Raw genomic sequence first — 11,226 nt, 5'->3', positions numbered from 1 at the left:
GTCGGCATGAGGCGTAGAAAAAGACGTGACGAACTGTGGGGTGTAGAGATGGAAAAGGGACTGGAAAAATAACGTGCCAAGTGAGACAAAGGCTTGAGAATGAGAGAAAAGTGGATTCTGACAGGCACCGAGGGTCCAGACGTGGTTTATTATTAGAAGGTAATCGCGGCCTTGCCGATCTGCGTGGGAGTTGACTTTTCACGAAGTGCGTCAACTGTCAAAGGCACATACATAATCAGCCAACTCTGTGTTCCTGGTGGCGTTGCAACACGTTTGGTTCTCCATCTGCCCCGTTGTACCTGGTATAATTGGCAGACCGGCGTCCTGTAACTTATGGGAGACCAATCATGCGCCCGATGGGGAGACAATCTGGAACATCGGGTGTCTTTGGTTCAGATAAAACTCCGGTCACATTGACACACTTTTGGAAATTAGTCTTTGTTCCACCGTCCACACCTTCCCTAGTTCCTACTAGGGTGAGGATGTTTTGGATCAGCACGTTAGAGGTTTGAAGAATTTCAGGAATAGATGCCTCAGGTACCATCGAAGTCACACCATAGTCTTAAGGCTGCAAGGCACCTACTGCCCCTCCTGATTGCGTCACATGGTCTGTACACGAGATGGAGTCCCGTTCGGATTCGCACGAGTTTGCTACTGCCATTGCACCTGCGCGACATGGTAGTATCGAATCTTCTATCTAGCTATACATTCCTCGTCGACTTACAGTCCTCCCGGCGAATGGAGAAAATGATCGGGTCATATGGACTCCGCCACCAGCAAGGTGCGACTTAGCGCAAGCCATAGCTGCCGCATATCGATCTCAGAGTAAAACTCATCGCGATTACCTCAGGTACAGAGTTACGGATCCATCCAAATTGATTGTGCAATCGGCCTTAGGAAATTTTAAATGCATTCTTTTTTTTTTCAGCAAATGGATATAGACGTTTCATTACAACGTGTCGAGATTCATCGCTACATACAACCGGTACGCCACATCCCCGGGCGCGCCCAACCTATTTTTCGGCTTGGAAGTATGACAGTATCAGAAAGAGGAGAAACAATCACCCGGCAGATTACAACTGGCCGGAGGTGTTGAAGTCCTCGAGAGCGACCTGGGTGCGCTTGCTCATGGTCTTCTCACCCTCACGTACCCAGACGCGGGGGTCGAAGAACTTCTTGTTGGGCTTGTCGGCACCATCGGGGTTGCCAACCATGGACTGGAGGTAGTCCTTCTTGCTCTGGATGTAGTCACGGACACCGCTCAGGTAGGCGTACTGCATGTCAGTGTCGACGTTGACCTTAACGACACCATAGCTGATGGCCTCCTTGTACTCCTCCTTGGAGGAGCCGGAGCCACCGTGGAAGACGAAGAAGACGGGCTTGTCCTTGGGGGACTGGGTCTGCTCCTTGACGTACTTCTGGTGCTTGGACAGAAGCTCGGGGTGGAGCTTGACGTTGCCGGGCTTGTAGACACCGTGGACATTACCGAAGCCAGCGGCAATGGAGAAGTAGGGGGAGATCTTGGAGAGGGCGTTGTGGATGGCGAGGATGTCCTCGGGCTGGGTGTAGAGGGAGTTGTTGTCAACGTCCTCGTTGTTAACACCGTCCTCCTCACCACCGGTGATACCAATCTCCATCTCGAGCCACTGCTTCATGGGGGCAGCGCGCTTGAGGTAGGCGGCGGTGGTGTTGATGTTGTAGTCGACCTCCTCCTCGGAGAGATCAATCATGTGAGAGGAGAAGAGGGGCTCGCCGTGGAGCTTGAAGTAGGCCTCATCAGCATCCATCATGCCATCGAGCCAGGGCAGGAGCTTCTTGGCGCAGTGGTCGGTGTGAAGGATGACGGGGATACCGTAGACGGGAGCCACGCTGCGGATGTAGTGGGCAGCAGCAACGGCACCAGCAATGGAGGCGGCCTGGCCGTCATTGCTCACACCCTTACCGGCGAAGAAAGCGGCACCACCCTGGGACATCTGCAGGACGATAGGGCACTTCTGGTCGCGAGCAGCCTCGAGGGCGGCGACGACAGTGGAGGAGGAAGTGACATTCTGTCAGGTGGTTAGCTGGAGCGGTTCGGGGAAAGGAGGAGAAGAGCCAGAAACATACAATAGCGGGAATAGCGAACTGCTTCTCCTGAGCGTACTCGAAGAGACGGAGAACATCGTCACCGACGATGACACCGGTCTTGCGGCTAAGCTTCTCAAGAACACCCATGGTGATAGTAAGAATAGAGATGTGTTTTTAGATTCTGGTCGGGAAGAAAGGAGGAAGAGAGGTCAGTTTAATGGTAGAAGTATTAAAAGCAAAATGCTTTACCGAGACGACGAAAGCGGGAGTTAAATAAGGAGGGGCAAAAGAGCAGCGGAGCTGTTTGGGGTGGAGGGGCAGAAGCGTCATCGGTGAAGACTTGCAGTGCACTCACCGGGTGGTGGAGACGTCGGACAACCAGTAAGGCGCGGGTTGAGGTCACGGTGATTTCAGGCGAAACTCTGGGAAAATGAGATCATCGAAAGTGGTTAGGGATTCATTTTATATCTCCTTCCCAACTCTGCGCTCTCCCGGGTCTCTCCGCATTGGACCCGATCTGCGTGGCCGTTCGGCTTCGGGCTTCGTGACTGTATAACCTCTGCTGCCCCGCCGCGGGGCTCGGTGCAGCTGGAAAGGAGCGAGCAAGGGAAGTTGCCAACATCTGGAATTTCTATCCGGGGGGCCTATACCATCTCAATCATATCGTATCTAGATCATAAGACGTCAAGCTTGAAGCTTGAATGAGGACGTCGGCAGCTGCAAAGAATTGATCCCTCGCGGCTCCGTCGACTCCGTAATTTGTTCGTCGCTGGCGGGGAACCGAGGAATCCCAAGGCGATTCGAGGCCGTTCGCCGCACTTCGACGCTTTACGGGGCCGCATTGGTAACTCGCTGCACGTTGGCAATCAGTCCTACAGTACCCAACCTACCCAAGTGCAACGTGTCAATCCGGTTCTATCCAGCGATTGTGACCTGCTGGGTAGCTCCACTAGACCCTTCGACAATCCGGTTAAGGCACACTCTGCTGGAGCTCAGCGATCCGGGCTGGGTCTGTCCTGACATCAAGCCTAGCAATTGCCCCAGTGAATTGTGGTCCCGGCCTGGCCCCGGCATGTCGATCAATCAGGTTCATGATTACTAGATTCACAGTATTCGAACTATGATCGCACCTTATAATCTCTATTGCCGCACGCCCCTGCTCGTACCATACATTGAATTTATTTATATGCGGGTTATGATTTTCTACAGGAATAACAGAAGTGACCGCTACAGACTCTATATCACCTCAGAGGCGCCCTTCAGCCACCGCGGGGGCTGCTGTCGGGTCGCTCAATCTCGTAGAACAGCAAGTAGACTTCCTTTTGCATGCCCAACACGTCCGAGGTCTTGCATTCTTTGATCTTCTCGTCTGAGATGCGCCACCAGCGATCGTTCGGCTTGCGACGACGTCGAAGTCGCGAACTTACCCCGCCGTCTCGGTGGACGAGCGGGGAATGGTTCGGGAAGCGCGCGGGCCAGACGAGGTACTGAATCGACCCTTGTCGGAAGTCGAGCTGTTGCTGTCGGAATCGGTAGGTTGGGGGGTCGAGGAGCGGGAATGGGAATGGCTGCTCTGGAAAGAGGGACGCGATAGGGAAGGCGTGCGTTGAGAAATTGGCGAGGCGCCCGAGAGCGAGGTGGTCGAGGTCGCGGTGGAGATGCTGCTGCTCCCACCCGTGTCGAGGTCGGGGCTGCTGCGCGGTGCCAATCGCGGGCTTGGTGCAGCTGAAGGGCTGACACTGTTCACGCGGCTCTGTGCGTAGGAGCTGAAGGCTTCGGGGGTCGAGAATGGGGCGTACAGATGGTTGCGTCGGAAGGATTCGTAGTGGCCGCTGTGGTGACTACCCTTGTGGCAGACAATGGCAAGCAATTTATACCAGATCTGGTTCAGAATGCCTCCTAGAGGCAATCGTTCTGGGAACGATACCTTGGCCGCATTCTTGGTGGAACTGCTACGATCGAAAATCGACCGTGACAGATGAATTGCAATGACCTTCGGGAATGAAACGATGCGCATATGCCGTGCAATTCGCCGCTTGGGTACAAGGTCTGACGGTGGTAGAACAATCCCTTCGAGCTCACTCTCAGGATCCGTACTTATGGCTTTTCCGATGCGCGTGATCTCTTGATCCAACCGCTCCTGCTCGCTCTTTGAACGTGCCCGAGCTCGCTCCGTCTTCTTGATTTCAACGGCGTGCATCAACCGACAGCGGTCACAGCGGAAGTCTTCGATATACTCTGTCTTCAACAGTCCATCGAAACAGTTGTTGAGCGTCGTAGAGCTCTTTTGGGGCACTTGCAACGTTAGGTTGACAAAGGCCGTCTGATTCGGTTTGTACTCGTAGTGGCAAAACTGACACACGATCTGAGATTCCAACTTCCCTTCAAATGGAAATCCTGGCTCGTCGTCAATTCCGTGAAACTTGGTGTCAATAATAGCCGGCAATCCATTCTCGGATCCATCATCAATGCGCACTTCCACCTCCGAATGGCTTTCAGGTACAGCTCCCATTTCGGCGGAGCTAGCAGACGCGCTGTCGAGTGCAATGGCCCGCTGTCTCGCTCGTACCCCCGCATGGTACTCGTCACATAGCCTTTCCAACACAATTTGTAAGAATTCCTGCGCGTCCTGCTGATTCCGACTGATGCGCGTGCGAAACGCCAACTCTAGCGCCTGGATGAATTCGCGCGCCGAAATAGTCTTCTTGTAGATGGGGCGCTCATTCAGCCGATCCAGCATTTCTTTCAACGCCCTTGTAATTAGCCCTTGCTGTAACTCCCTCTCCTTGTCTGGCCGCTGGCCGCGCGAGAGCTCGTTCGGGCCCGGGACCGCGTGGTAAACCCCCGGTCCATCTAATTCGCGGCGGTGCAGCTCACGGATCAGATAGACCCGCAGATCACCCAGACCAGCCAGTGCCTGCAACACCGAGTTAATGAAGCAGTCATTGGCTAGGTTCGACAGGCCCACAATGCTCTTTTTGCGGTTGCTGTCGTTGGACTCATCGCCGTCGATCGTGTAGTTAGGACCGAATACGTAGAATAGCGCGACTGCGGCGAGCGAGGCTCCTGCCGCATATGCAGCGACCGTGGTCGGTCTCTCTTGCATCAAGGCGCGTTATAGAGGTAGAGGGAGTTCTCTGGAGATCGTGGCGTGGGCGGTAGGTATCGAGGTCAATTCCGAGATTTCATCGCCCCATCCTCAGATTGGCTGCGACAAAGGCAAGGTGAACGCCAGGGAAGTGATCAAGATCAGGGCAGGCGAAGAGACCTGTAAGCTGCGGTGTCTGCTATGGAGGGAAGAATTGTGCTGGCCTTGGCGGGTTCGGCTGGGGAAGAGGGACGGAGAGTGGACCGAAGGGATCATTTGCGGAGAAGACGGGGTGTCGCAACACAATCCGGTTCTTAGGCACCCTTTAGGGTAAACTCCGGATCTCACGATCGGCTCAATCCGATGCCGCTGGATCTCTAGCCTGCATGTTTTGTGGAAGGCGATTGGGTATGCCGATAGGTTGTCGTTGCATTCTCCTTGGCTCACGCTCAGCCCGACCATTTCCGTGTGACGGACGCTTCGGATGTCCGCCATATAGCTATACCCCGCATGGGGCTTGAAGTCGCCAGAGCCGTGGAAGAAATCTGGGTAGAATTTCTGTAGCCTGGGAGGGTTTTGAGATGATGTTCTAGGGGAAAATTTCTCGCGTCCCAGAGGAGGGGTCCGCGCCCTGTGTATCCTGCCTACATGTCAGATCATCAGCGAGGCAGAATCTTGGTACCTTTGCTCCAAAAACCCGGTAGCAAAACATCTTAGAGAATAAAGCCTTGAACGATCTCAACAGGACATGCAAAATTTACTGGCTAAAGTGAATCAGATCTCTGTCGTAGCTTCTGCTAGCCTTTTGGGGTTTCACATAGACCCTAGAGGAGCATGAGTGACCTCTGAATAACACAATTGAAGGTACGCACCTGGACATTACCAGTTGTGATGTTCATCACTAGGGATGAAGGCTGATTACTTGCCGGTCAAGAGGCATACGAGAAATAAGGGAGATATACAAGATTGGACAAGTGATGTCAACGAAATCTGTCTCCAGCAAATCATCGAGAGCAGGGTCCCGAAATATACTACACAGCACACGACTTTTGCTTTTGTGTTTCCTGTTCCAAATCCAGCGGCATATTCTATCGATTTTCCATCAAGTCATTGTTCCTCATACCCATTATCTAAGCGCGCAATGACTCGGGCAAAGTAGCCACCTTCTCGTTGAACAGGTCCTCGGCCTGCTTCCACACCCGCGCGGTTTGGCGATCCTTCAGCTGGAGGAGGCTGGGCAACAGAGCCTCACTGAACTGTTCAGAGCTCTCACGCGGCATCAGAGACGGCAGGTGATCAATGCTGATAACACTGAGGGCAGGGTTTTGGAAGCCAGCGGGAAGAGTCACGGGGACGGTGGGCTTGTCGAAGGTGGTTGTGATGTCGTAGACGGGGACGGGGTTGTTGGGATTGGTGCTATAGAGGACAAGGATTAGTCGCCATGTACGGCTCGTGTGTTGCGGGTGATACTTACGTGTCAGCGCTGACATCGCAGACAACGGACAGCTTGCGGTCCGAGGTGGAGAGGGATTCGACAGTCACGAACTTGGGGATGGGAGCCGACAAGTAAATGCAGTTAACGAAGATGTCGGATTCGACAATCTCCTTGAAGGGACCACCCTTCTTGGTCTCGGCCATATCCCACTGAATGATGTTGGACTCGGGAATGCCAACATCCTTGGCCAGCTGCACAGCACCCTTGCCGCAACGTCCCAGCTACGCCATTGTTAGAATTGGCGATAAATACGCTTCCAAGGCTAAGAATTGACTCACAGCTCCAATGACCAGAATCTTGGGGTAATGACCGGCAACCTTCTTGCCAGCCTCAACAGCCTCTGAGACAGATTGAATCAAGAGGTCCTGGTTGGCGTAGGGCACTTCACCGGGCAGAGCCTCACCATTGGGATGAGTCAATTGCCAAGCCCAGTTCTTGACGGCCAGGGCAGCACCGGCGTAACCAGCGGAGAAACCAAATGCGGCAACACGGCGGCCAACGTCATCAGTGAGGAACTCAAGGTCTAGCAGAAGACCCTTTCCACGGGGCCAGCGGCTCAGAACCTGCTCCCAACCACCTTGTTGCTTGTAACAGTGGGCGAATGTGACGTGGACGTGCTCGAGGGGAAAGTCATCCTCGGGGAGCTCCTTGAGACCCAGAATGACAGCATCCTTAGGCGCATCTTTGACCCAAGATCCCTCCTCGACGAGACGTGCACCGATCTATATTTTTGAGAGTTCAGGACTCTGCACTGGAAGGGATAAGGCGATGGAGTAAGAGCTAACCTTGGCAAATTCCTCGTCTGTCCCAAGTTAATAAAGGTTCCGCGTGGCAAATGGTGAGCATATCGAGCACATACCGTCAAAGATACGTTGTGTAGAGCGCTCAACAGTAACATCGTATCCGGCATCCATCAATGCCTTGCAGGTGGTGGGGGTGACTGTAGAGTCAAATTGTGAGTAATCTCAAACCCCGGGTCTAATACAATTGCCATGGACAGTAGGCAGGGCACTCACGGGCAGACCGAGCCTCAGCGGGCTTAGTCTCGGCGCGCAGCCAAATCTTTTGGGACGACATTGTGAAAAATTGAGCAATTGAAAGTATCAGAGGAGTAAGTAGAGGGGCAGGTCAATTAAATCGCGCTTTATCGGCGGGCACACACACTCCCCGACGATAGCGGGGTGAGTTGTTCCGTCCCGAAGATGTGAGTCAGCCCCGATCATCGGCGGCGCTTCCCAACATAGTTCCCGATTTGGGGCAGGATCTTTGGCTCGTGGTTTAATGGTCAAGTATAGTGGACGGCTAACGAGTACATAATCTTACACAGGGAGCAGACTATCTTTGTGGGATTTGAGGGGCGCTTTTGGATTGTTTCATACTGAATAGACTAGCTCCACAGATGTTCATCCCAGCTGTCCCAAACCATCGAGACACGGCTGGTAAAGACGGAGAAATAGACAGCTGATTTCAATATGATAGGTGCCGAATTCGCACAGCAAATCGTTATTGATCGTGCATGTAAATCAAGTCGGCTTGGTTCTGCTGCGAGTCCGGCTGCCGATTCCATCGCCTGGAATCACCTTCTTCACTGCATCTTTGACCTTTTCCTTCTTTGGTCGTGCAGCCTTCTTCGGCTCTCCATTGGTGTTATCAGTGGCTGGAGCAGGCGCGAAGCCATTGGTATCCTTGTTAGGTTCCTGAGCGGGTTCGTCGACAGGCTCAGATCCGATCTTTTGCCTTTTAATATCAGGCTCATTTGGGTTCTCCATGACAAGCTCATCTTTGTCGCCGGATATACGAGCTGAGACAGGAGCCGTCACAGGAGCTGCCGTTGAGTCAATATCACGCTTCTCGCCGATCCTTGGCTCTGGCGCGGGCTTTGACTCTTCTTGTTCTGATGCATGATTCTTTTCTTCTGTTGGAAAAGCACCGGTTGTTTCCGCTGAACCTTTGGCTTCTGAGGCTGCGACACCGCCAAGAGGGTGATCTGCGACGGGCGGCTGCGCAGCCGCGGGTTCCCTGGGCGCCTCAGAGCTACCAGTGTGTGCGGCAGCTTTTGCCTTTTCGACAGCGACAGGCTCGGTGTCTGTGTGAGATGTGTTCACAACACTATGAATTGGCTGTGCCTGCTCGTTGCCGACCGGGGCCGTGACTGTTATTGATTAGTCAGCACATAGAGTCTCATGCGACGGACATGCCAGCGCCCTTTCGGAGTAAGCAGCTAGGTTTCAGTAACCCCAACCAATTGCCCCGGAAGAGGCTTGATTTACCATAGAAATAAATACCTGGAGCTGGGGACGCGCCCTTGGTGGGAAAGCTTTCGCTGGCCATGTGGATAGATGATGTCAAGGCTGGCACGTGCTTCTGCGAAGAAGGAAGTCTCAAAGTAGGATCGCGAAGAGTTTGCGAGAAGAGAAATGGCTAGGATGATGGTTTACAGAAGAAATGTGTAGCCGCAATAAAGTCGATTGGTATGGCTAAGGGTGCGAAGTGAGGTTGCGCAGTGACGTTTACTAAGAGCAGCGGGTGACGCTAGCCCGTTTCATCTCATCACGACTGGGTCGATTCGCCCCTGCGACGCCCGTTCTTGTCGCACAACAGCCAATGCATGCAAAGAAATCCCACAAAATGAGCCCCTCCGACCCTTGTTCCTATCTTCTATGCATTTCCAGGCTGATTGCAGTCTAGCGCCGATTACCTGAGCACCCCGAAGAAGCCTTTTGGAGGACATAATTATCCGGATGGCGCAATGAAAGTGGAGAAAATGGTGCGGAGTACCTGCTTCAATCTTCGTCATTGCACCACACTGCTCCGGTCAGATGTGAACTGATCGTCCCCGGGTGAAATAACCCTTCGCATTCCCGAGGTGAAGGTGGCAACGCAAGGAAGGAGTCCCGAGAAGTCCATACATGAGGAACCCGGGAGAGGGGACTGTATGAGAGATGTGGGTTCGATGTCTCATTACATGCGATTAAAGGCAAGCATGATCTGGCGTCTTCCAGACCTTGCAGTCAAAGCCATATATGGATGGAAATTCATAACGTTGCGAAGTAGGTAGCCGATCAAGTCAGGTTTAAGTCCAAACGACTGACTAGATAGTCCTCATCCAGCGAGGCGGGGTTGCGTGATTTGTCAGTCACAGTAGATTTTTTCGTATCAGGAAATAGGCTCTGCATCTGCTGAGCCAATTTGGTGGCACTGCGGTAGTCATCCCGTTCGACCATGAGTATACGCAGAGCATCACAGCCAATGCGAAGGAAGGCATCCCGCCTGACTGCACTATATTTCTGAAACTTGCTCGGCGTGCAATTTTCCACGAAGCGAATAAAAGGTCGTGGGTCGGGCTGAGTGGGATGACAGACTGCCACGGCGCTAAAGAGAAGTGACCGATTTGAAGTGAAGGTAGCGATCACATCCATGTAATGTTCATAAAGGCCAATTGAGACATCTCCAATGGATGGCTTCTGATCCAAGGCCACCCGGCTAAGTTGAGCACCTGCTGCCACCAGCAGTGATCGGGCGGATCCGTTAGCTTGGGGAGACGCAATGCACAGCTTGCACACCTGCAAGTAGAACTCCAAAGCCGAGCCAAAGCCACGCCCATATCGAACTTCGGCATCGAGGAAATCTTCAACGAGGTGAGTGAAAGCCTGTCTGGCGTGCACTTCTTGACTTATTAACAGACGCAGCCAATCCAAGGCGGTAGTGCTATGAAGGCCCTCAGCAGCCATAAATTTGGCCACAGCGCTTGTAAAGGCCCGCGATTGCAAGGATGCCAGCCTAGTGGCATCATCCGTAGTCCGAAACCAATTGGTCACTTTGGAAGCGGCTTTTGAGGCTTTCATGGCTTCACTGACTCCGCGGTCATCAGGAGATCGCGCAAGGAGGAGTTGGGATTTTAAACAAGCGACAGCGGCTGGCACAGTGACTGAGCCCGACGCTACGAGCTCATCAAACACGACCATGGGGGTTTCTGTCATTCGTGTCTTCTCATCGTTCGGCAGTGCGTTGCGATCAACCGGCGGGAGTTTTCGAGGCACAAGTCGAAACAATGGGTTGTCCAGAATGTTATGCAAATGCTGATCCGTTGCATGGGCCGAAGACTCGGGATTCAAGGGCTGTCGATCCCCTTTCTGGCTGGAGACATGGGATGCCGGGTATGCATGATCGAGCTGACGGCGAAAGGAGGAGGTGAGAGCGTTGAGGAGTTGCTGGGATTCACGCGGAGTACGCGGCAGCGGCTGATGGATTTTGGGCCATCCTTTAAACTGAAATATTGAGCTGCCCTTCATACTGTGATGTCGGTGAGTCCTGGGGAACCCAAAGAGACATTGACTGCAGATGGGAGATCGCCGCGAGGGGTGGGCGGTGAGGAAATAGCGGCCCAAAGTTAATGACGAGCAGACCGCGCACAGAGGAAGGGCACCCAGGCAAGACGGAGAAGAGTGAGAGGGTAGAAGAGGGCCAGCCTCGATGAGATAGTAGTAGACGCAACGCAGCCTCTATCGGTCAGTAGAGTACAAGGAATCTCAGAAGAAAGCGAGATCTCAAGCCGCAACACCAATAGGCGCCACTC

At 53.3% G+C, this 11,226-nt stretch overlaps 5 protein-coding genes across 5 annotated transcripts; all 5 read right to left on the bottom strand.

Annotated features, from left to right (window-relative positions):
- Window positions 1-1,073: 1,073 nt before the first annotated feature.
- On the bottom strand, window positions 1,074-2,214 carry N7477_000133 (fructose-bisphosphate aldolase FBA1; the record flags this gene model as incomplete). The annotated part of the gene is made up of 2 exons (XM_056961796.1): window positions 1,074-2,048; window positions 2,107-2,214. 2 exons carry the CDS (start codon window positions 2,212-2,214, stop codon window positions 1,074-1,076), a joined length of 1,083 nt encoding a protein of 360 aa, XP_056826799.1.
- Window positions 2,215-3,326: 1,112 nt separating this feature from the next.
- Window positions 3,327-5,173, bottom strand: N7477_000132 (putative ubiquitin C-terminal hydrolase; the record flags this gene model as incomplete). The annotated part of the gene is made up of 2 exons (XM_056961795.1): window positions 3,327-3,761; window positions 3,806-5,173. The coding sequence occupies 2 exons, from the start codon at window positions 5,171-5,173 to the stop codon at window positions 3,327-3,329; spliced, it is 1,803 nt and encodes a 600-aa protein (XP_056826798.1).
- Window positions 5,174-6,285: 1,112 nt separating this feature from the next.
- Window positions 6,286-7,727, bottom strand: lys1 (saccharopine dehydrogenase (NAD+, L-lysine-forming); the record flags this gene model as incomplete). Its single annotated transcript, XM_056961794.1, has 6 exons — window positions 6,286-6,571; window positions 6,630-6,871; window positions 6,929-7,372; window positions 7,436-7,452; window positions 7,510-7,590; window positions 7,667-7,727. 6 exons carry the CDS (start codon window positions 7,725-7,727, stop codon window positions 6,286-6,288), a joined length of 1,131 nt encoding a protein of 376 aa, XP_056826797.1.
- A 446-nt stretch (window positions 7,728-8,173) lies between these two features.
- N7477_000130 (uncharacterized protein) lies at window positions 8,174-8,981 on the bottom strand (the record flags this gene model as incomplete). Its single annotated transcript, XM_056961793.1, has 2 exons — window positions 8,174-8,802; window positions 8,936-8,981. 2 exons carry the CDS (start codon window positions 8,979-8,981, stop codon window positions 8,174-8,176), a joined length of 675 nt encoding a protein of 224 aa, XP_056826796.1.
- A 731-nt stretch (window positions 8,982-9,712) lies between these two features.
- N7477_000129 (uncharacterized protein) lies at window positions 9,713-10,942 on the bottom strand (the record flags this gene model as incomplete). The annotated part of the gene is made up of 1 exon (XM_056961792.1): window positions 9,713-10,942. One exon carries the CDS (start codon window positions 10,940-10,942, stop codon window positions 9,713-9,715), a length of 1,230 nt encoding a protein of 409 aa, XP_056826795.1.
- Between the last annotated feature and the right edge of the window lie 284 nt (window positions 10,943-11,226).

The sequence above is a fragment of the Penicillium maclennaniae genome (assembly GCF_028827695.1).
Source record: "Penicillium maclennaniae strain IBT 15551 chromosome Unknown utg000001l:1.0-3280838.0:1.0-3283122.0, whole genome shotgun sequence".
NCBI classification, from domain to species: Eukaryota; Fungi; Ascomycota; class Eurotiomycetes; order Eurotiales; family Aspergillaceae; genus Penicillium; species Penicillium maclennaniae.
This window is presented reverse-complemented; position numbering and strand designations above follow the sequence as displayed.